Source organism: Megalops cyprinoides, chromosome 13 (genome assembly GCF_013368585.1).
Source record: "Megalops cyprinoides isolate fMegCyp1 chromosome 13, fMegCyp1.pri, whole genome shotgun sequence".
Classification (NCBI taxonomy): domain Eukaryota; kingdom Metazoa; phylum Chordata; class Actinopteri; order Elopiformes; family Megalopidae; genus Megalops; species Megalops cyprinoides.
The window spans coordinates 23,751,623-23,776,693 of NC_050595.1; the positions used below are offsets into that span (position 1 = coordinate 23,751,623).

A 25,071-nucleotide genomic window follows, 5' to 3' on the forward strand; every position below is an offset into this window, starting at 1 on the left:
TTTCTTGCTCTGTGTGTGAACTGTGAAGGTCTTGGTCCTAGATTGTACCTGTGGTAAATCCAAGTAGCTGACCCAAAGAACTGTTATTCTGTTTATCCATCTGCCTTGAGTGCCATTTGCACATTGTTACAAACAGACAGAAAATACCACTTATTCACCAAGGCTTCTTGCCTCTTTTCTTGTATATATGGTTTAAAATCTGCAGACCTCTGTTATGTACTGTAGATGCCATGATTCAGATACTGTAGCCATGTCAACAGGGCTGGCCTGAGCTTTACGAGACAGCTGAAGGCTCTCCTTCAAAGCCCAGTTTTATCCATCCATCTTGCTTGTATCTCCCTGGTCTGCCCTGAGATGTTAGGTGATGCAGTTCAGCTTCAAGTATCTGGAACCTACCGTCCCCAAACATGCGACCTGTGCTATGTGGTTGTGTGTTTTGCAAGTTGCTGGTTCAGTTGCATGGTCTCTGGCGCAGCTGAATGGGGGGCCTACAGTGGTTATCGCTGTTCGCCAGTATGTAGGTCAACATCAAACAAAGTAAGAACTAAAGCATATACAAAGAGATGCATTTTAATTTTAATGCAATTCTCTGAGCGTCCTTGCTGTTGTGGATAAAGGGGGGGAAAGAACAAGGCCCAAAATATATTAAAACGGTTGTTTTCTCCCCACTGTGTTTTAACACAAGCAGCCGGGTGTCTTTGTGGAAGAGTAAGCAGGTGAACACTGTGGTGTGATATGTGTCAGTTCAAACTCGGCTGTCCCAATTGCCAGTTGTTTTGATGATGTGTTTGTAGACAGACAATGTAATTACCCAGGATGCTGAAGCAATTAACCTGAATGGGTTTGACTGTGTAGGATAGAACATTGTCTTCCAGGCTGCTGACTGGCACAGCCAGCTAAGGAGCTCCTTCTGATTCCCTCAGCTCAGGCCTGGGTCTGAGTCTGAGTTGCATCATTCCATACTAATGATCAGAGTCCATAGCATTGGAATGCAACTGTCCTTGCTCTGGTGGACTGTGGTGGATTTTGCTGGCCAGGGTTCCCTTGCCGCGCTGCTTGTGTTTTGTTAGGTACCTCAGAGCTGCTCTGATGAGGGAGGGAAATGCACCTGTCCTCTGCTTAGCATCTGCTTTCCTGGTGCAATATTGGACTTACAGTATGAAAAAGTTGTTGTAGGTACGTTAGTGTGACGGAAGATTGGGTTCATTGCATCTCAGCGTACCTGCACAAGTGCAGAGGATTTTGTCGTGAGACAAGGTTAATGTACAATTTGCAATTCCAAAACAGGATGGAAAGCATTAAAAATATTTATATATTTAAATCTTTTGTTATGTCATATGAGTCCTGTCACTGAGAGACAGAGCCATGTTTGCAGCTGAATCGACCAGTTAGATCAGTGACACTCTCAGAACAGTTATCGATAAGCACGCTGCCGTGGAGGGGCAAGAAGACAGGCACAAACACTACCTTTGCCAAGTGCAGGGCATACCACAGGAGCCTGGAGTCTGGTCTGGCTTTCCTCTATTTGGTTCAGAGCTGAGGTACCAGTGACACATATTATAATATTTATAGGTGTATATAATTATGTTACTGCAGTTTTCTTTTTCATTCTCGTGCCAAAGCCATTTTTATTGTAATTGCAAACAGAAGCCTTACAGAATATTTCGTTCCTCCATGTAATTACAAACAGAAATAGAGCCATAGCTTCCAGAGCCGAGCGCAACAGCAATGCATTTCTCTGTAAAAACGCGGAGAGCAGAAGTCAATACGGGCTAGTACTCATTTCTCATCAGCGTTCGGCAGTTGTGCTCCGTTAAACAAGCGTGATTTAAAGAGATTACACAGCTACATGCATGCATGATGTGCTGGGCTGGTAGGCTCTGTTGTCAGTCTGTAAGAAGCACGCAATTCCTGTTTGTACTCTTCAGATGCCTTCTTAGGGATGGTATGCATGCTAACAAAATTGATCAGAACATGTACAAGGAGTCAGAAATCTTCACAGGTTGCATTATTTTGTTTCTGATCGATTTTTTTGTCATTATCATTTCCTCAGAAAAGTGTCTGTAAATCTGGAAGCCGAGAGAGCCAGCAGACGCTGGTCATACTAAGCCATTATGTCAGCAGGATATGCTGGGAATCAAACATCAACATCGTGCCAACCGAGTCTTCTCTGACTTCTGTCAAATGCTGATTTTCTCTGCCTAGCGGGAGGTTTTTTCTAAAATAAATATTGATTTATTTATGATCCACAACATCTTTTGTGCTCTTGGATTAAGTGTCACAAAGTTTACAGGGGGGTTTATTCTGCCTCTTTAATGAAACAAAAAAAAAGAAAAAAAAAAAACGAACAACTTAAACTTTTCCATGGTTCGGCTGCCAAACCGCCCAACATTTGGTCTCGATTTTGTGGGAATATTAACTGCCGCTCAACTCTGAATTCATCAGATGCATGCTGTATGTGTGTGTGTGTGTTTGTGTAGACTAGAAAATATGTGTGTACCCTGGCCTAGTTACCACATCCACCCTGTTCTAGGAGTGAGAAACAGCGGGTCCGTTTAAGGTCATCACAAGGGGTCAACGGGTCAGCTGCCCACAGGAATTGCAGAGGAAATGCCCTAATATTTAAACTTTCCTCACTGCCTTGAGTCACTCGTGAGTCCTCTCTCTCTCTTACAGGAATGGTAGACAGTGCTGTAGCTGAAGGTCATTAAAGGTGTGTAGGAGTACACAGAGTGCCGTGCTGTGCTGGTGATCAATTCAATTTGATTGCTTCTTTGTGTTATCGCAGTTTGTCCGGACAAAGAAGCCGGCCTGCAGCCGTGGACTCCCGGCCACAGCGAAGCCCACCGCGTCGTCATTGGTTACGGCAGAAAGGTGGTCCTCACCTCCTCGGCCACGGTCCACTCCATCGAGATCGTCAACGGAGGTAGTGAGCCGTGCACGTTCTGCCGCTGCTTATCAAGCCATCGCCCGGATTCGGAATCTGACATGTGTAATGTGTGTCATTAACAGCTGAAACGTATTTCAGGTGAAATACCAATCTCTCATGGAGATCACCTGAGGCTCATGCTAGGGACGTTTCTAGCTATTGAAAAGATCAGGGGCTAAGTCAAGTTTGCCTGGGGCTTGTCTTTTTTTTTTTTGAAGGGAGATCGGCATTGGTAGGTTGGGGAGGTTATATCTACCTTTATAATAAATAAATATTATCACACCTTTGGACGCTGCAAGTCAAGTTCCGCTCTGTTACACAATCTGTCTATTGTTTTGCTATAAATACCTCCATTTTAATGGCGAAAATATTCGGGGCTAGGCTTAAAATATTCGGGGATATAGCCCTGAATGATCGGACCTAACAACACCACTGGCTCATGCAATTTATGTCAGGCATCTTTTTTTTCTCTTCTTGAAATGTGGGTAGTGATTGTAGATAAGATCTAATCTATCCAGGTTTCTGAGTTCTTCTCTGTCTGTGCATGTGGAACAAGTATGAGGTCTCCTCATGGCTGTTTTTTTTTTCATAGGAAAACTTGTGATTGCTGACAGCAATCGGCCTATTGTTCTTCGGGCCAAACACATTCTCATTGGAAACAAGGGGGAGATGCATATTGGTAGCCCTGACTGTCCTTACAAAGGCAACCTCACCATAACCCTGTATGGGAGGTACGTTGAAGTCTAAGCTAAAGCTATGGAGAAACTGATGCTTCTGCAATCAGACACAACAATTATAATTTTTTATTATTGTATAATGTTTGCATTCGGACTCAACAGGTCTGACGACACAGATGTAGAACACAGCTACTTTGGGCGGAAGTACATCGGTGTAGGAACAGGGGGCACTCTGGAGATCCATGGAGAGAAGAAGCTGGCCTGGACGTTCCTGAACAAGACCCTCCACCCCGGGGAGACCAACGAGGACAGCTACCACTTCGAGAGGGGCTGGGGAAACCGCGGCATCATCGTGCACGTGATCGACCCCAAGACCGGGGAGGTGCTCCACTCCGACAGGTCTGCGCACCAGCCATTGTTTTCCCCCATCCTGTCTTTGATTGGTCTAGACATCCTTCCCAGATTCACTGCTTCTCCCCATAATGCTTCTGATTGGTCCGTTCAGATCTCCTTGGTTACTGTGTCCATTCTCTAAGCGGAGCAGTGAGGCAATCCTGCTGCTGGGACCCCAGGACTGTTTTATCCTCCATGTGGTTATGAGACAGAAGGAAAACAGTCACTGAGCTGAGCAGTTTTCACGTCCAAATTGGCGCAGGAACAAGTAATCTGTTTGGAATTAGTTGAATATCTGTTTTGGAAAGAAAGGATTATCACGTGCGTTTGTTGTTTTCAAACAATGGCCTCAGAAAACCTTACAAAAGAAGGCAAATCGAGCTTTCTGCATGGCAGTCATTTATCTGTTGTTTTTTTGTGGCCTTGTTGAATGAGTCAGGTATTTTCAGTCAGCATCTCTTTAAACTCTTGCTTGCACTGTCAGGTTTGACACGTACAGAAGCAAGGACGAGAGTCGGCGTCTCGCCCAGTACGTGGAGGTGGTGGAGGACGGCATGATCCTGGCCATGGTGGTGAACGACGAGGGGTCCAATAACCTTGAGGACTCGGCCAAGAAAGCCCTGATGAAGCTTGGCAGCAGGCAGTTCCATCGTCTGGGATTCCGGTGAGGCTCTTCTCTTTCTTTCTTTTTTTCCTTTCTTTCTTTCTTTCTTTCTCTCTCTCTTTTTTGTCAGCTTCTGCAGAGAGCACCAGCCATGCATGGCCAAAATGCCTGCGACAGAAGCCTGCTCCTCGGGTCTGTGCCTCAGACAGGTAGCAAAGCGTCGCTTCGGGCTTGGTTTGCTTAGTGCTGAAAGATGACTCGCTCCCTCCCGAACTGCCAAAATTCCAAAGTATTGATTTACGTCATGTGCTGTTTTCAACAGACCAAATTTGACATTATTTATCTAAGTGGGGGTTTCTCTTTGAGCAAAACTCAACGGCTGTTCCACAGAACCAAAGGGGAGAGAAATGAGGCCAGCTTTCTGTGCCGAACAATTTCAAGAATGCATAGAAAATGGCAGCATACGGAATACTGTACAGTCAATGTGATTTTTTTTTCCATAAAGGCGTTTCATTAGGGTGAACACACATTTGCACTTATTACATTTTCCAGCCACCAGTGCACTGTCAATGGAATGTACTGCAATCACTTTCAGAATTCCAATGTTACTAGTTTTCTAAATGAACCCGCAATCCAGTAAGTGGTGTTTATTTTACTCAGTCCTGAGTGTGGTAAAATACCAATAAAACTGCTTTGGGAAACCTTGGCCACGTTGCCAGAGCGGTTAGCTTATGGGGCACTGTGAAGGCTCTCCAAATCGTCCAAGTAGAACTGCCGAATGGGCTGTGGGAAGTGTGCTTTTTTTTCGATGAAACAAAAGTTTACAAACAGCCATGTTTAAACATTTCCACATGAGAACTTAAGATTCAATACATAAAAGAACTTTGTGGGAGGTGGGGGGGTGGAGGGGTGCTCCCTGTCGCCTTCTGTCCTGAGGCAACTGCCAAGCCATTCAATCATGTGAGCCTGTGGCTGGGGGGGGGTTTACTGTAGCCTGCCAAGAACAGTTTTGCAGAAACGAAGGGTCGTGCAATCATTTTCAAAAAATCCAATTTGTGCAGGGTTAACAAAGCCTTGACTGCATTTGCAAGCGCCGGTAGCAAGCTCCTGTTTGTTAGGAGGGGCATTGTTCCTGTTTCCTCTGCCTGGGCCGATCCATGCCTCCAGTCACTCACCTTTTCACCTTTCTAGCCACCTTTGGTTTAAAGATCAGTCGAGTTGAGTTAACAGTCAGGTCCCCCCCTGCATATCAGGAACGCCCGAGGCAGAAAGTGTCAAAGCGTCCCCTGGTGTCAGTGTCAGCCTTGTCCTCTCAGAGGGACCTTGATAAAAGGGGGGGCAGATGGGAACCTCTTCCACAGTAATTATGTGGCCTTCCCTGGATCCACCCGCCTATCCAATCACTCTCTATGTCAACATCATTTACAGCACTGGGTGTCAGTGTGTTTGTCTAACTGAGACACGTCTCCTTCTCTCTCTCTCTCTCTCTCTCTCTCTCTCTCGCTTTCATTCGTCCTCTTTTTCCCCCTCTGCAGTCATCCCTGGAGTTTCATCACCGTGAAAGGAGACGTGTCCACCGCGGTGGAGGATCATGCCATCTATCAAGGTGAACCCCCCCTTTCCCCCGCTGTTTGCACAGTGTTCAAAAGCAAACACATCCCAGCAGACAAAGCATACAGAAGCAGAGAAGCAGACTTGCCCCCCTGCTGACACTTTGTTGCATTGCCCCCACCAGGGACCAAGGCCTCGTCTGAAGCAAAGAGCTCCCGGGTGTTCCAGTCAGGATACGGAGATCATTTCACCGTCACCACCTCCAGTCAGTGGGTACAAGGTAATACACACCTCCGCTGGCTGAGCAAGAGTTTCTGTCTGTTCTCAATTATATTGTATTAGTGCTGAATTCTGCTGACACCATTGGTTCCCTCAGCTTGTTAATGCAAGGATGACAGAGTTAATGCTGCTCTTCTGCTCTGTAACACAGATACAGTAGTCATCATCATACACAGCATGCATAACATGTGTGACGTATGCCCATGCTGAGATATTACCATGATGAATGCACCGATTTCACAGACTGTAACGATACCCTGCTACTTTTAATTTCAGAGCAGCTTGGCCATGGTGCTAAAATGCTTTATTGGTTAGTGCAGACCGCATCTTGGGGCGGAAAGGCCTTTTGATTATTTCCCTCTGATGGTCCCGTAAAACTGAGTGCAATAAAGCCCTGGAAGTATATTGGGCCACTGCGGTAGCTGCACAGGCTGAATCCTGGGAGGCCAATGAGGGAAGAAGGGTGGGAGGGAGGGAGTTGTACCTCTGCTATGGTGATGGAGTCCGCTCTGAGTTGAGCATGTGCCTCCCTTTTCCAGAGGCGGAATGGACCGAGTGGTTCAACCAGGATGACGAACGTGGTTCGGGGGACTGGGAGAAGCTGGTCGACCTCCACAAGGCCTTCCCAGAGCGCACCTGCAGCAACCCTATGGATATACAGGTACACCTGGGCGCAGAGTCAGGAGCTCGCCTGTCCAAAGCGAGCAGGGAAATGTGGACCCAAAGCCTGCGCGGCGCTGTGCGCTGTTCTCTGGCCAAAGCCAAGCCCATTGTTTTGTCTCGGTGTTTAATCAAATGGTTCTATTGTTGCTTTTCCCCTGGTCATTGCGCTCTGCTGTTGCAAGGCGCACTATTCAATGGTTCAGGCAAGAATGGGAATATTGTACAGTTCTCTGTGCAGTGTCCGCAGGGATATAACCACAGCGTCGGCTACACCACGCCCGTTTCGCACAGCGGCAGATGTTGAGTGGCTGCCGGGAAAATGGAAGACTGCACACGAGTATGACGTGTCCTCAAGGACTTCAGCTTGCATTGCTCAAAAAGCATCTTTGTTCCCTTGCCCCCCTTTTTAGGCGGAGACCCAGGATGGAGTCCCCTCTAACCTGACGGGGGAGGTTTTCTACAAGTACGACAAGGAGTTCGGATTCGTGTGCCTCAATAAGGACCAGCAGGATGGCGTGTGCCACAACTACAGAGTGCGCCTCCTCTGCGGGAAGCTGGGTATGTGCGGAATGCAAGCTCCCAAGCCGTTGCCCCTGACGCCAAGCCAGGCGTTTGTGACATCATGCGCGGTGCTGCAATCGCGTGCCGACAGTGAAGGATGGCTACAGACTCGGAAACCTGGCGCTGGTTTCTGTCTGGGCTTGCGGAGCGGTGTGTCACGCGCTACATCGTCTAATGCAGGGCAGTCCCTTTGGGAAGGGGGGGATAGAACATGTGGCTGGAATAACTTGGCTCTAATGGAGGTAGTCAGAAGTTCAGGCCCTGTGATGAGAATGACCTCCGGTGAGCAATTTCTATAAGGGATGCAACTAATCCATTTTGTTTGGGTATGGCTGACTAGCAAATCCAGCAGTAAAGATTCATCTGAAGACGGGACTACTTTAAATGCCAAATCAGAGGTAGATGAAGCAGCCCGCAGTGCACAATTCACCTTTTCACCCTAGTGCCACAATGTTTTTTTTAGCTTTCAGTTTCTCTAACAACACAATTCACTGGGAGTCAGCTACCACAATTCAACCGCCAGTGGTGCTTGTGCTCGTTAGATTTTGCCAAATGTAAACCCATGGCACAGTCCGGCACTTGAGGTTTAGGCTCAACTTAAGGAATCTCCATAGAGAATGAATCCTGGATTAGATACATTCTGCGCCTGTATGTGCTTCTCTTTCCAGAGAGGGAAACTCGATCAAGATGAAGTTGTACAGATACAGTCTGGTGTAATCTAGTGTCTATTATCCCTTCTCCATACATGCATAGAAGGAAGGTGGGCCTGCTGCAAGTGCCTGGATTTTATATGATTCAGATGTTACGTGGGTTTCGACACCAGAGAGCTGTATTTAGCTCTGAGGATGTGATAAGATCAGGCAGAACAATGTCGCAGAAGCCAAGTACGAGCTGAGAGTGCATGTTTCTTTGAGATCAAATTTGTCTCATGCACTCCTAATCCGTTTGAACATCGCTAATCGAATCACTTCATCTTACAGTGGTTTCGAATTCTCCATCGACAGCAGAAGCACGCGTGGCATTTGATATAATGAGGTTCCTGATTAAGCCTATTGTTTGTACTGCTGCCTCTCAAACTGATCAGGGCAGGCTATAGATTGTGTTCCACTGCAACCCTGTGTGGGTATGAGTCAATAAAGAAGCAGTGACTTCTCTGGTGTTAGGAGGATAAAGGCTGCAATATGAGGTGGCTGAGAATAGCATTCAGATCTCTCATCATACAATCATGTCTTGTTGATATGGTTGGGAAATTGTCTAAGATTATTTGAATGTTGCATGTATCACTTTATCCTTTGATTGAAATAATTTATCTGATTGAAAAAGACAAATATAAGTGTGCACATAGTTGTTTTTATATGGTTTGCATGCTTTAAAGGAAACAAATGACTATGGTGAGTTTGGGCTTCGTGGGTAACTTGTGGCACCTCCTCTTCTAAACTGTCTCACGGAGAGCAGATGGGACTCAACCCTAACGCCGTAATGAAATCTGCATGTTACCCTTCCTTATTTTATTTTCCTGACTATAAAATTCCCATGGAATTACACCCTGTCCTTCTGTCGATACTTTCTGTCCCTTCAGCTCTTCTCACACGAGACCCCCTGAGGTTTTCACTGACTTTTCAGTCACCTCGGGAACTATCGCACGGTGGGAATCTGTCAGGCGGGAAAGTGACCTGACGTAACCCTCAACCATTTCACTGCCCATTTTGCCCTGTGCTTTTCAACGCACCACAAGAAGTGCCCCCCCTGGGTTTCTGTTAGACTCCCTGCGTTTTGTGACAATTCTCTGTGAAGAATCTGTTCTTATGCTGCTGTCCTGAAAAGTTCTTCTCTTTCCCCTCCCTGCAAGCCAGGGAAGATGGAGGATTTTGAGCTAGTAAACTTTGGATAAATCAGTGCCCAACTGTTGCCTACAGGGTTTCCTTATAGATGTTAGAAAAAGACTCAAATTTGCGTGACAAACAGCATTTATTTTTCCCATCGCCTCCATACTTGGTAACCCTCCAATCACACCTCCACTGCAGCAACTGGGTGAGTTACCACTGGATGGTCATGTGAAGGAAGTCATGTTTCAATCCAAGTTTCTCTGCCAATGGGAGCAAAGGTAATCCAGGGGTTAGAGGTTACCAAGGGCAAGGTATCCAATTAAAATTATCTTGGGGATGTCAGGAAAACATGTTCTGTGTAGAGATTGTTTTAAGCACAATCTGTTTGTGGATGAAGTACTCAAATACAAGTGTACAAGTACATTAAAGGCACATGTCTTAAGTGTTGTTGTTCCAATCTCAGTTTTCCCCCCTGTGTCACGTCCCAGATTTGTAAATGATTATTGTTGGCATACTTAGTACATGGAGATTTCTCCTGGGCAGAAACTCTCTGTCTTCTGTGTAAGGCTTGTGGGAAAGCTAACAATGGGTTTATGGGTGTACATGACTACGTACTGGGCTGGTAGAACTCTGTGACTAACTGTGACCAGATTCTGGTATTGCTTTTTCTGTTGGTCTCTTTTTTTAGTTGCTAAATATCTGGCCTCATTCAACAAAACATTTTACTGTTAATCATATCTTTTGTTGTGCTGCTGGTTATATTATTTATTTTAATGTCAGTTTATAGCATGACTAGACTGTAGCTATTATTTAGTTGGGTAGTGGCATTGGAGGAATTAAGAGTGACAGAATCATTTTTATGATCAAACACAACTGGGCACAGCTATATGTTTTGTAAACAGCTGTGACAGTGTGCGCTCTATGATAAAGATGATAAAACCGTTGGTAACAGCAAATGATAACATGCAAGCTGGCAATATGCTGTTAGCGACTACTGTCTGATGCAGCTTGCTATTCTTAACTGGTATTCCAGACTCAGTCAGACATGAGACTGGGTCAACATAGCTAACACCTTAGTCAACACACATTTGCTTTCCCACCGAGTCAGTGCTGTAAGTGTGTAAGCCCCTTTGGCAGCGCGTTAAAAGAGACCGCAGGTGCGTGCGTGTATGCGAGTCGGTGAAGTGCGAGAGGCCACAGATTGAGCGCGATGTTGTTCTGAGCGGCTGTGTTTGTCGTGTCTGACTGCAGTGAGGCCCCAGGCGTCCATCACCATCGACACCCACTCCAACAGCACCGTCCTGGAGCTGGACGACGACAGCAGCAGCTGGCAGCCCGGGGACACCGTGGTGGTGGCCAGCACTGACTACTCCATGTACCAGGCCGAGGAGTTCCAGATCCTGCCCTGTCCCGCCTGCATGCCAAACCAGGTCAAAGTTCAAGGTCAGAGCCAGCCACATTCTCCCTTTCTTTATTCCTTTTGCAATTCAGTCCAGTGCAATTCAGTGATGTTTTATTGACAACACACAAAAAAGCAGTTTTGCCCATGTAGTCATATGCAATATTATTTGTGAGTGTTTGCAATACAGGCAGAGGCTACGGTGATAAACTATGGGTAGCTTTATTTGACAAAGTGGTGAATGTCAGTTGAGTGTGGAAACTGACAATTCTGGCTTTTACAATTTACAGAATGGGTATTCATGAGAAGGGCTTTTTCTCATGAGAAACATTTAGTTTTTGATATTTTTAGGTGTTATCTGAGCACCTGTGTGTCTAATTTATTGACAATTTGCCCCTTGGGCTGTTTCCACATGATTTCTGGTGAAGACCACTCTTAAAATATGCACTGGAAGTAATAACTAGACTGGGAGGGAGAAAGGAAAAGACAACGAAAGCCAAGTTCGTGTAAATATTTCATCTCTTTCCAACTTAAAAATCTGTTGCAGCTGAACTTGACCTCAAAATGTTTGGACATTTGTATTTTTGGCTTTTTTAATGCATTCTCCACTTGTTTAGAAAACGTCTCACCCTTTTAGAATGCGTTTCAAGTGAAATGAGAAGACAAGTGTGCTTATTTGTGAAGTGTAGCCTCGCCTTGAAATGATTTTTTTGGGAACACGTAATTGATACTGTCACAGGGTTGTGTAAGGACCTTACCCAGTGTTTCTGTTTAGCCTTGTTTTCTCAGACAGTCACTTTAACGGGAACGCAGCATTCCAATTAATCCTGCAATGTGCTTTGTGAATGGAGCCAAAAGCAGGATGTTTCCCCACGACACGCAGAAGACATCTTCGGGTTTTCCAGAGCCGGCATTATATTAGCAGGTTCCCTTGTTTGGTCGGGGTTTAAAAGGAAGTTGTTTACTTTTCCATCTCTGCTGTTGAGTGCATTTCATTGACACGCTTATTTTAGTCGTTGGAGAAAGTGAGGGAGCACAGCAACGTCAGGGCAGACTGCGGTCTCCAGGGCTTTCACAAGGTCTGGAAATTCAGCAGTCGTGTCTGGGGGGAGGGGGGTGCGTGGGCACAGGAGGGCAAAAGCCTGGACTGGGACCTCAAGCTCTCACTGCTCCACTGCATCTTCTGAGGGCTAGTGTGACAGAGCTGTCTGATGCACTGCCTGTAAAAACACAGAAGGAGCACTTTACAAAAAATGCCTCAAATAATTCCTTTTAAAACTTGAGCAGAGACCCGGCACTGATACAGGGGTGTGGACGCTCAGAGGGCAGTTAGTAGTTCTATGTTTGTGTCTAAGTTGTTTGTGTCAGTGCTGGGTTTCCGGCTTGAATTTTTAGAACAAATTATTTGCTAAATAATTCATTATTTTTGTTAAATTGCTTTCTGCTCTTTTTATGGCTGATGCAGTGGCCAGCACTATCATGGTTAGTTTTTCATACTTTTGTTTTAACCACAGTGAACAGAGTGCTCCTCCAGACACGGGTTATTTACTTTTGAGTCACGCAGTGACGGAAAGATATTGACGTGGATTTTGCAGAGACGCGGAGTATTCGCCTTGGACAAACGCATGCAGGCAGCAGGGAGACAGCTGTAATTGTTTATCACATGGCTGAGAGCTGCCTTTTAGAGAAGTCACATATGAATATGTGTCGCAAGGTGAGCGTTCCGCCTCAGTGAAAGCAGATCAGGCTCTGTGATTTGTTTTGAAAGGGGATTATAATTCCTCAAATTTCTAAAGGTTAAGCAAACGCAAAAAACAAACACGTGTCTGCTGTCACTCAAAAAACATTCGTCATAATGACAGGACCATTCTGGCATGATAAACTTAATTGCTGTACCTCCAGGCCTTTGGCTGGCAAACCCAGCTCTCGGTTTACCTGTTGCAGATGAAGAACGCAGACCTACAGAAGTATGCTGTTGCATCCCTTTGGCGCTTCTGTGAAGCTGGCTCTCGGCGGAAGAACGTTATGTACTCAGCTTTCATCCCGGTGCTTGTTTTTTCGCCGTCTGAACTCTCCCCCTCTCTGATGGCGCATCGACATCTTTAGTCGTGAGTGCTGGTGACAGACTCCTTTGTTTTGAATATTTATCGAACAATTTCCCCCCAACTCCCGGCGCATTTTCGTTGTTTTTGTTTTTTGCTGTCAATCTCTTGCTCCAAATTGCTTTGTTCCCCTCTGAAAAGGAGACAGCTGAATGTTTAGTGGTGGAGACTCCCACCAGGAATTGCCGGCGGAGACTTTTGCGATGCTAATATTCGAGTAACATCGCAAAGAGCATTCCCATTGGCCGTCAGTGTTATTGGCTCCTCATCAAGGAGTCTTAGAAGGGATTCACTCTGATTAGTAAGTGGTAATCCAACTTGTTGGTGCAGCTGTGGTGAATTCTTCAAGAAGTTTCAGCACTCGTACAGATTTATTTAATTCTATTTCCTGGACCCCTGTGCTCATTGGAAAGCTGTCATAGAAAACAATGATGATCACTGGCTGAGCACTGCTCCTTCTATACAATATAGTGTACATAATGTGATTTTGTTTCATCATGTCTTGTCTGTAGTTGTTAAAAAATGCTTCTTTTCCTGAAGGGCTCCACATACATTATGTATCCTTTTTAAAACAAACTGCCAAGAAACCACATCAGGGATAACAGGTTCATTTTTTGAATTTCTGGCATCTGGCATCATCAGAGACAGGCATCACCAAGGTGCAAAAGCAAAAAGAAATCCATAATTAGCTAAAGTAATTAAAGGTGGCAGCGACACTCTTAGACTTCAAGATTTGTCTTGGCGGCTGGATCCTACTCCAGCTAATGGAAAATCCCCCTCTGTGCCTGTCAAGAGATGAGGGCCCAAAGGAAGGGGAAATGGGGTTGGATGTTCTTCTGTTAAAAAGAAGAATGCAATTTGCTCTGTCACTCAAAGCCTCCCCCGAGCCCTGTTCCATGACTGTTGGAAGAAGTGTTCCCCATTGGACAAACTCTGAACGACCGCAAGTCACCAATTTTGTGCAGGCTTTGTTTTTTTTTTTTTTTTTTTCCTGAGCCGAATAGCACTGTGCCAAAGCCAATGAGCTTGTTTGAAATTCTGATCACACTGTGTTTTAAGGGCCTGATTATACTGTTACAAAACAGGCAATGAATATGTTACAACTTATTAATTAAGCATGACTGGCTTTTTAATGCCCTACCAATGTAATTGTCAAAGGGGCATCATTTTCCCTGGTTGTAATTCTGTGGTTTTGTGGTTCTGTCACAGAAGCGGTCGTTTGTCACTAACATGGCCTATTACTCATGGTTTTTGATGGCACAAATGTTGTCCTTGCTGCTCCCCTGAACCCGATCGGATTTCATGTCACAAGGTCAGTGGGCAAGGTTGCAGAGGCTTCTGAAAAGTGTTTCAGTTATAAGACTCTCGTGCCTTGTGCATTGACATGTTCTCCTCCAGATAATATCCATGCCTATCCATTATGCATTCTTGTGAGTTTACACAGTGGTTGACCACAGTTCTTCTCACCACCTAAACTGAAGTAAACAAGTACATACCCTGTTCTCAACCTCATTTTTTTCTGTATTACGTTAATTATATAGTTATACAGTTAGGGACAATTTTATATTGATTTACTTTTATATTTTCAGTAATTCTTTTAGCTCTGCACTACATCAGTGCAATTAAATTGGGACCTGCGAGATTCCACCGATGTTTCAGTGGGACTTGATGAACTAAATTGGTACTGCTAGTCGTAGTTACTGGTCTGTACTTTTCATATAGATGGATAGATCTTTCCACATATCAATGACCATCTCATAATGAAAATTCCAAGTTTAGAGGTGTGCTGTGATTTATGTAATATCTTGTTTTTCAGTAGCATACACATTTAGCAGGCAGTAAACAGATAATAAGGTTTCAAGGTCATTTTTAATTGATTGGCAGTAATCATTAGCCATTTTCTAAGCATTTTAAACAGCCCTCATAATAAAGTGTGTAAGTGAAATTTCTGCCTTTGTTTTTTTGCGGCTGTGGCTCTTAGTCAGCTCTTATCTTTTAGTCTCCATGCGCCCCTCTTGCTTTAAAAGTTACCAGTAATTCCATGTGACATTTTTCCACTTGGTTGAGGTTTAGTCTATTTCGGGAGCAGACAGCTCTGTCTTCCTTTAATTCTTCTCAACCATAATTCATCACATTAATCGGTGCCTTCTGCACTCATTCTTGTTTGTAGAGATGCAATCGCATCTATCCCTCGCCTGCAGTGATTCCCAATTAAGGAACCCTTGGCTGTTGAGAGCGCTGCGCTGGAGTCGCGGAATCGCCTTTGGTTATATGTGGGGGCTCTTTGTTGCTGCAGTTGTTACTGAGGTTGTTCTGTACCTGTGCGGAGTCTCATTAGCGTGCTGTGAAGCACTCTGACAGAGGGTCAGACGTGCGTGCATACAAGAACAACAGGCCCATGCCTTGTGCATCCCTCACCACCGGTAACATGATGTCACCTGTAAAGCGGCGTGTTAAAACATTCCAATAATTGAATCTGAGGGGGGAAAAAGGCGAGCGTTGGACCCCTGGCACAGTCTCATCGGTCAGTTACAAGTCTGTGGTCTGAGTGAATGAAGTGCGGGGAAAGACAGGCCCCCCCGGCAGAAAGAGAGAGGCATTTTCTTCCTCACAATACATGTTAGGTTTGACTTCACACTGTGTTATGTTCAGGGAGTTGTTCTTCTGCCGCATTGTGAAGCATAATAAGGAATCTTGTTCAAGCAGAGAGCAAAGGCTCATAGGCTGGTGCAGTGCAGCAGGACCCTGCCTCTTACACTTCACGGGGGTCAAAGTGTCTGTTGATGAGCAGGTGCTCGGCTGTGGCTGAGCTACCATCACTATCTATGCCTCAAAGACTTATGGGAAAAGGTAACGTGTGAGTCTTGTTTATTACATCTTATTTGTATTAACCTGTTTGTGCCTAAGCAAAAAAAAAAAAGTTTGCTTCTAGTCGCTTCTTAAAATGGAGGATCATCATGTCGTTCCCAAGTCTCCCCTGAGGCGAGGCGTGTCAGAAGCGATTGCAGTGTGGTGTTTCTAATGGGCTCTGGGAGGAAGTGGAGATATGCTGATGGAGGGTCTCACCCCACATTGGGCGACTGATGAGGAGAAGAGCCACTTCGATCCTGTGTGTGTGTGTGTGTGTGTGTGTGTGTGCGTGTGTGTGCGTGTGTATGTGTGTGTGTGAGACTGCCAGTGGCTGTATAGGCTATGTCTGATGGCCTCTGAGAGGTCTCCCTGGCTGGTTGGTTCAGTGAATATTAATATGTACCAAGTAGATACTATGGATAGGTGGAAGAATCATTAGATGGAGCAAAGATATACATCAGAAATTTATTTTACTGTCCCAAAAGTCTGCAATTTGTAACACAAAAGTATTCATTTTCACAAATAAATATTGTGCATGTGTGTTGTCATTGTTTGATACTGCATTTTTGTACCTTATGTTTTATGTTTGCTGGTACTACAGAATAAGGAGCATGTGTATATGTATATGCTGTTAGCTTTGACTGCAGAACAAAGAGCACAAGAATATGTAGGTAGTGCATATGCTGTCAGTTTTTGACAGTAGATTCAGCAACGCATGTGTGCACATGTATGTGGTGTCAGTTTTGACAGCAGATTCAGGAGCGTGTGCGTGTACGGTATGCGTTGGCATACCTGTGCATACACTATAATAGGGAGCACATCTACAGTGTGTGTATGTGGTCAGTATGTGCTGGTATGTGTTCTCACAATTGACCTAGAATGAAGAGCACAGGTATGAGATGACAGATTTTAATAATAAGGGGCACATGCATGTGCGTTTTGTCAGCCTTTGATGGCAGGATGGGGAGCATATGTATGTGCAGGTATGTGTTTTGTATGTCACACAGGGTGCACATGTGTGTTGTCAGGCTTCAGCTGGGTTGTAAATGAGCCCTGTGTTGGGGGGTGGGGGGGTGGGTGAAGCCACTGCGGTGAGGTGCTGAAGTGGCATGTAGTTGGCGTGTTGTGCTTCACACGTCGCTCAGGTAATGCGTTTTGCCGGCGGAGCCAAGACAGCTCTAAATATAGCCCTAATCCAAAGTGACGTCTCCACAGCCTGCGGTGTCAGAGCTGAAACGCTCCCCTCCAAGTCCCGCTCATTGCTTTGTCACTTCTAATGAAGCTTTAGGGATGGTGAGGGTGCACGGCACGTCACCTGTCACTTCGTCTCTTTATTCCGTTTAATGATTCTCGGCTTAGTTGGGGCATGTCTACCTCTGTAAATAATTGAAATATGTAGGATTAATAAGACCCACATGCTGGAGTTTTCGTTAATTAACCAGAAAGTTTTTTTTTTTAAGCCGGGCAGATACAGCGACCCTTCGAGGTAATGTTTCCGCCACAGCGAGCAATTAGGTTCTGAAACATTCCTGACTCGGCTTCCTCGGATCCGATTATGTATCTGCCGTTCTGCTGTGTCTAAACTGTGGCCCCTCTGGACACTCTGGCCCTAAATGACAGTCCCTCGCGAGAGCGAGTGGAATGAGCAGCATTACTTTTGAATCGGTGATCATGAAGGAGCTGCCACTTCGGATGAACGCGGCCATAATTATCTCCAGCTTGCCGGGCCCCGGCCCCTGCCATCGGCGACCGGCTGAAGCTCGGGGACTCGTTTCTTGAAAACGCTGAGGTGTCTGTCTGTCAGGCGCCCGCGCCAGGGATCCAATCTGCAATCCAGCCGTTCATTGTCTGGACAGGAATGGGGGGCCAGTTGCTGCTTGTTGCCTTCGGCCCGTAGTTATGACTTCACTGTGCCATCCAAAAAGCAAGAATGCAATGTTTGGCGATTTTTTTCACCTCGGTTATTGAAAGGACATTGAAACAGAGAGCTCATCATTTTCCTCCGGGAGCTGTATTGCTGCTCTCAACCTGTGACAGTACCAATCTTTCTGCTGCCTGATCTGTTTCATTACAGGTACTGTAAGCACTGCGAGAGGCAATGAGGCATCTGCGTAATAAAGAAATTGGCCTTAAGGCAGCCAATTAGAATAATTGAAAGAGAAACCGGGGCGTCCAGGGAAAGTCCCGAAGCACTTCCCCTCACAAAGGCTCTGCAGTATCAGAGGGTATGCAGGTCAGGAGAGCTGACCTACATTCAGTGGCCTTGTGGTACTCTTCACTTATCAAGCAGTGGTAATTCTATTGGTCTGAGCTGCAATTGGTATGTGGTAAAAAGTGAATAAGTCAGAAAGAAATAAAAAGAATACTTTCATCTGTAGGAAACACCAACTTACCCTCGTTGCACAACTCTCTTAGTGTCCAGGAGCAGTCATCTGTGCCCCACAACGTGGTGGGAAAGGCACACATTGTGCCTCCTGTGAGTCATTAGTCAATATCTGACCCATGGACCCATTTCCATTTCTGCTCGTATTTGGGTCACTTAGTGCCTGCCCAACTGCAGGGGAGCACCCTAAAAGCGGGTGGTGACCAACAAAGGCCGGCCCGGAAAGCTTGCCTTAAAAATATCCCAGTTTAAAAGCCCTAAAGTGCGTTGTCTAAGAGCAATGCTGATCTGCTGGGAGTGCATGAGGTAAAGAGGGTGCATATGTCCTGGCCTCTTGTCTCTGTAATCTCCGAATGCAGCGCAGTAACATTAGTATTTTGGTATTTAGCGTGTGAAGTCTGTTGTTCATAATGTGTTTTGTGCTCAAACAGCCTCTGTGGAAGGACAGTTTGGTTTGAGAAAACAGGACGTTTGTTGTTCTGTTGAGATGTGCAGTGGCATTTAAAAGGCTGAAAGCCACCGGTCCTCGCAGTCTTCTGAGGTACAGTGACCGGAAGAAAATAGCCCAGAAAAGACTTGACTAAAAGGTTGACTGTGAAAAGTTGACAGTGTGCGTGCGATGTCTTGCAGGGAAGCCAGCTTACATCCATATGGGAGAGGAGGTGGACGGGGTGGACATGAGGGCGGAAGTGGGCTTGCTGACCAGGAACATCCTCATCAGGGGAGAGATGGAGTCCCGGTGCTACGGCAACGAGGCCTGCAAGTTCTTCGACTTTGACACCTTCGGAGGGCACCTAAAGGTACATGTCCCCCTTGGGCACGTGGATTTACCCGGACTGACTGAAGAGAAAGGTTATCAGTCTGAATCAGGCGTCTCTGAGAGAATCTCTCCAACAGCAGCAGAGCTCACCCATGCAGGAGTTTGAATCAGGCTATATCTGTGTGCTGAAAAGTGGCACATACACACACACTTGACAAACAAAAAATAACGATCATTATTTATTCTTGTAACGCGCACAGCTACTAGGTAGCAGTAGCAGTTGCTTGGAAACACTTACGGAGCTCACGGTGCAGAACAAAAATTATTGGCACAAATGCAGGAATCTGTTTTTGTGAGATCCATAACACTCAGCAGCTATGCTTTTTTTGACAGGTCGTTTTAGGGCAAACCTGTTGGCAAGAAGAGTATGTCTCGGCGTGCGGCAAATAGTTCCACAAAACGTGCTGCATCGGTAGTAAATAATTTGGCAAAAGTTACTCCTTACTTCATGTCCTGTGCATAAGGGAGTTGGGGACGAGGGAGTTGTTCAAGAACCGAATAATTATAATGATTTTAGGAATGTTTATGTGTGAGTAAGTAAACAACTGTCCCTTTGTGGAGATGGCGTCAAGTTTGTCCATTTTCCAGACGCTTGCTTGTTGTACATATGTCATTATTCAGTTATTAAATGTGACATGCTTTGAAATCTGATGTTTTAGATGTTCTTGATATGCAGTTTAATGGTTTTTAGTTTAATAGTTTATCCAGTATGGTTTAATAAATTCCATATGCGAGATAATATTACTTGATAGGATAAGATTGGCTAATACCCGTTATATTTTATATATTGAGAGCAGATGACAGTAATCTTGTTTGTACCAATTACACTGGTGGCTTCCAGTTTTATTGCCTGTTTTGTGGTCTGTTTATCAACACATACACTCTAAAGAAAAGACTTGGAATGGAATTTCATCTATGCTGTGAATACAGATTCATTTTTATTATTGCATTCTATGAACCTTAATTATAACGTTGCGCATTTTGCCAAATATTGAAACAATTAGGGATTTATAGAATATTGGTCAGAGTGTAGACCTCACAAACAAACAGGAAAGCAACCGCAAATGTAAGGAGCCAAAGGCCTATTACAGAGCAGTTTGCAGCCTCTCCAGGGGTGTATCATGTCATATGATGTATTTTTATTTGAATTCTTGTCTCCAGCTGTGATGTAGTGGATGCCATATATTTCACATGTCCTGACAAGTAAAATCCTAATCTCAGTCCGCAGAGGCTCCAAATGAAATCATGAAATAAATCTGCATTTCAAGGACTGTCCATGAATGCAGGAGGAAGGGTGAAAATGTACTGAGCACACACACACACACACACACGCGCCCACAATCTAATACTCCTCTGTCCCGCCTCCAGGTGGAGCGTGGGTTCAAGGCCGTGCACCTCCAGGGCATGGAGCTGATGCACATGGGGCAGCAGTCCATGGGTCACTACCCCGTGCACTTCCACATGAACGGAGACGTGGACGAGATAGGGGGCTACGACCCCCCCACCTACGTGCAGGACCTGTCCATCCACCACACCTTCTCCCGCTGCGTGACGGTGCACGGATCCAACGGCCTCCTGGTGAGTGAGGGCGCTGTGGGCCGGGGCCTACGAGGTACAATGGGACTGAGGGATAGTGACAGGACTAAAGGGGTGTGGTAGGGATGAGAGGGCGTGGCTGGACTGAAGGGGCATGGCATTGATGGGGGGCTGCAAGTGGACTAAATAGGTGTGACTGGGATGAGAGGCATGGCTTGACTAAATGAGTGTGGGAGGGATGAGGGGAAGGGACACAGATAAGAGGGAGAGACAAGGAGGAGGGAACATCTCAGGACTCAAGGCGTGACAGGACTAAAGGGACGTGACAGGGATGAGCGGCATGACAGGAATTAGGGGGCGTAGCTGGACTAAAGTTGCATGACCGGGATGAGGGGCGTGGCTTGAAAAAAGGAGCATGACAGGGATTGGGGGGGGGGGGGGGGCGGGGGGATGAGGAGAAGGGACAGGGATTATCTGATGCAACAGTTGAGAAAAAGCAGCAGGGACTGAGGAGAAGAGACAGGGCTCAGGCAGACTGACAGGCCTCAGAAGAGGTGACAGGACTCAGGCAGACTGACAGGACAGCTAGCGCATCACGCCTTTCATATCCTGTCACTGCCGCAGCCGACACTGTCTGTGGTACCTGGGTAGAAATGAAGTTGTTTGGATTGTGTCAGGGCCTGACTGAAATGAAGATTTTTTTTTTGGTCCAATAAACGATAATTAATTTTGTGATGATTTCTGTGATAAGGGTAACAGGAAAAGAAAAATTCAGTTGGGGATTTTTCTAAAATAGAGCTGTCTTTGGCATTTGGCAGTGGTTGCATCACATAGAGATGCAATTAATTTTTAAAATGTTCTTCGTGGTGTGGTTAATTAAATTGTGGATGTCTCTAAAATTGAACATTTCATGAGACATGGACCAAAGGCCAAATTTTATTTGCACCTAGATATATTCCAGGAATTAAGTTAGAAATAAGTTAAAGATTAATATTAGGAAAAAGTAATAAATTGAAAAAGAAATTAGCAACTTAATTACAAAGAAAATAATTACTTGTTCAACTATATGACACACTATGAAACATGATAAAATATTCACAACAAAGAACACACCAAGAAAGTAGAAAACAGAGGTTATACTTTTTGGCATTATGAGAAATGACACGTCTCACACTGCTGTCTTTTTTTATCGATGAAGAGGTATTTTTGTCAAGCCCGAGACCGTACTGTTCTTGTATCCCTGACAACAGGGGCCCCGGCCGCTCTCCTCATGTACCAAACATATCGGTGAGTCAGATCCCCATCACTCAAGGATAACGGGGTGTTTTGCGAGCGGCACGCCTTACAACGCGGTTCAAAGCCGGCGTTGAATTAATCGCAAAGGGCACCTCGGCTGCCGTCGGGAGGCACCGAGACTCATCCGTCCCAGTGTGTCTGAACACAGTGCGACACAAGCCTGGGGTACCATTGATAGCGGTCTTCCCGCACAGAGAGAAGAGAGAGTTGAAGAGTTCATGGGGAGAGTGAATCTCTGCCTCTGCCCGGAGACGGATGCCTTCTACGTAGCCACGAGGAGAGAGCCGCGGGCGTGTTCGCTGCGTTGCTCCCGCGGTTTGTGGTGCTCGCACAGGCCCACAGCCATCTGCCGCCTCTGTGTGCTTAACGAAGTCGGAGGGGTAATTTAGAACTCTTCAGACAAATCTGTAAAGGACTCCGGAGACAGCGTGAGCGTGCGTTTGCTTCGTGACGTGGTGACTTCCCCCACTGTGATGTGCGGGGAATGAATTATCCAAACCAGATCTGCCTTCGCACTTAACGTACTGTACTTGAGGGGGCACTACAGCTGAAACCACAATCATCAACACAAGCAAGATAGTTAGGGCACTGGCCGTGTTTACAGGAGGCTATAGGTTCAAATCCAAGACAGGACACAGGCACTTTTGGTGCTTACCTGAGATCTCTCAGGAAATCTTGAGCTGTATAAATCATAATGTGCTCACTGTAAACTGTGCACGTGTCCCTGGGTAAGGAGATCTGCTAAATAAATTAATTAAAAAATATATTTTTTGTCACAGAGTCAGGCAAGGGGAACGTGCCTGGATGCTTGAGTGTGGCATGTGCTGAAAGCAGCTCTGGGTTTGTTGTTTGTTTGTTTCAGGTAAAGGACGTGGTGGGCTACGACGCCCTGGGCCACTGCTTCTTCACCGAGGACGGACCCGAGGAGCGCAACACCTTCGACCACTGCCTGGGCCTCCTGGTGAAGGCTGGGACGCTGCTGCCCTCCGACAGGGACAGCAAGATGTGCAGAGACATCACCAACGGCGCCTACCCTGGCTACGTGGCCAACCCCAGGCAGGACTGCAGGTGAGAGAGCCTCGCTCGCTTTTATCCTGCGTCTCAGGTGGGGTTTGGCATGTTGAGGGGGCGGCAGTGCATAGTGGTAAGCAGCAAAACTCATAACCGAAAGGTTGCCGGTTCGATTCCCTGCTGGGTAACTGCTGTTGTGCCCTTCATCAAGGTACTTATCCCAGAATTGCTTCAGTAACCATCCAGCTGTATAAATAAGTAACCTGTGAAAAAAAAAATGTAACCTATGTGAGTCACTCTGGATAAGCGTCTGCTAAAAGCCTGTAATGTAAGGAGGTGGTGGGAAGAAGATGTTGCCATTCAGTCAAATGAATGCACTATACACCCTCCGCCCTGTGTCCCTACGTTCACTCCTAGTGCCATTTAATTGGTGCTGATCTAAAAGCAGCATGTTTTGTATACAAGAAATTAGATCAAGTCTGCCTCAGGAAATCTTGCAGAATCTCTCCAATGGGCATATGGTCAATCACACTTTAAGGGGATTAGATATAATTATCATCCATTTAATACCTTGAGCGCTTTGCTTTTCTAAGATGTTTCTCTGCTGAAATCGTCCTTCCTCTGTTTTAGGGAGAGTAGCAGGACAGTGAATTGGTGTTGGTGCAGACTGTGAAATGTTCCCTGTTAAAATATCCCAGCAATTAGCGTTTTATTTTCTGGCAAAAATAGATATATTTATGATCATGATCAAAGAGAAAAATGTCATTAATTAATAGTCTTAAGAACCTAATATGTTTACAAGGCAGCCAGCAGACAGCAAGACACAATGATGTCATTTGGTGTTCTTCCTTTTATTTTATTACATTTACACATGTCTAGGGACAGAGATAATAAAATTCTGGTTATGAAAGCTGAGCTGCTGCCACTGCTGGAGTCTCACAGGTTTTGATATTCAGAGTTATTTTTTACATCACAAAGTGTACTTCATTTTCTTCTTGTTCTGTTTATACTTAGTTACTTACCTTTGTTCTGAGCAAGACGCAGAGTGAAGATGTTGTCTGTAAAATACATCGTAGTGTGTTTATACACCCGTGCAACTGCCCGCCCCCCCTGCACACATCCCCGCCCCGAGGATAAAATTGCATTTCAAACTCGCTCATGCTCGTTGACAAATGCTCAAAGAAAATGGCATTCAAATTCGGTAATGACAAAGCGCCAGGTGTGTAATGCGCAGATAAAGGTGCGGCGTTCCTGTTTTGGACGTCCCTACCTCTCCTCGAGGTCCAACAGCCCGTGAAGTGGGACCCGTCACGGTTGCCGGCGTGTCTCCCCTGTCAGAGACGCGCTCCGGTGATTGCGGCTCCGGCTGCGACATCAGTCACTCATTATCACAAAGCTGCTTATCCCGCCGCGCAGAGCGAGCGCCTGAAATGAGTTTGTCGCTCGCCGCATGTCGGAGCACAACGCCGCGCTGGGGGAAGGGCCGTCGAGCGCAAGATTTGCATGGGCGCGTGCCCCTCACGCACTTAGCAACGAGGGCCTCCTCGCAGGAAAGACCCATTACGGAAAAAAACATTACTATATTTTAAGTGTCACGGTATCACTGAGCCCTGGAAGAGCAGAGGTGGGTGTGTGTACCAGCAGTAGGTTCAGAGCTGAAATACAGAGAAAGGTATGAGTGTGCACCTACTGTAGAGTCAGAGCAGAAATACAGACAGAGGACTGAGTGTGTACTGTGCCTACAGTCTATCATCCTTCTTTGCCAGAAAACTTGATCCCTGGTGGGAGCACTCAAGCACAGGCTGATGTATTTTTAATGGTTTACTGCAGGTCATTTGGCAGACCGCATTTCATTCAGTAATACAGTAGGCTTTATGTTTTTTTATTTTCTCCCCACATCCATTTGGAAAATTGGATATTATTTCAAGCAGCGCAATTAAAAACGAGGTTTCATCCAGCGACAGCGACACCGGAACAGTGACATTTGATTGCGACGAGCTGCTCTTGGGTCACGGCATGATTTCACACACCGACCGAACGAGCCGGCGAACCATTTCCTGGTGGAGACGGCTCTAACCCCCGGCGAAGTCCTCGTGTAGGCAGATGGAATGGCAGAGCAGGCCTGCTGGCACTCCAAAAAAGGATGCCCATCTGGGGATGTCCATATGGACCACGTCAGGTGTATCCACTC

At 45.8% G+C, this 25,071-nt stretch overlaps 1 protein-coding gene across 1 annotated transcript in view; it reads left to right on the forward strand.

The window, feature by feature from the left end:
* LOC118787742 (cell migration inducing hyaluronidase 1) overlaps positions 1–25,071 on the forward strand; it is a 70,617-nt gene that overhangs the window by 33,549 nt on the left and 11,997 nt on the right. The window contains exons 3-14 of the mRNA XM_036543378.1: positions 2,789–2,926; positions 3,522–3,660; positions 3,769–4,005; positions 4,484–4,663; positions 6,139–6,209; positions 6,339–6,434; positions 6,973–7,094; positions 7,507–7,654; positions 10,735–10,926; positions 18,848–19,017; positions 20,406–20,615; positions 22,732–22,937. Of these exons, the coding sequence (XP_036399271.1) occupies positions 2,789–2,926; positions 3,522–3,660; positions 3,769–4,005; positions 4,484–4,663; positions 6,139–6,209; positions 6,339–6,434; positions 6,973–7,094; positions 7,507–7,654; positions 10,735–10,926; positions 18,848–19,017; positions 20,406–20,615; positions 22,732–22,937 (1,909 nt within the window). The remainder of the gene's footprint in view (positions 1–2,788; positions 2,927–3,521; positions 3,661–3,768; positions 4,006–4,483; positions 4,664–6,138; positions 6,210–6,338; positions 6,435–6,972; positions 7,095–7,506; positions 7,655–10,734; positions 10,927–18,847; positions 19,018–20,405; positions 20,616–22,731; positions 22,938–25,071) is intronic.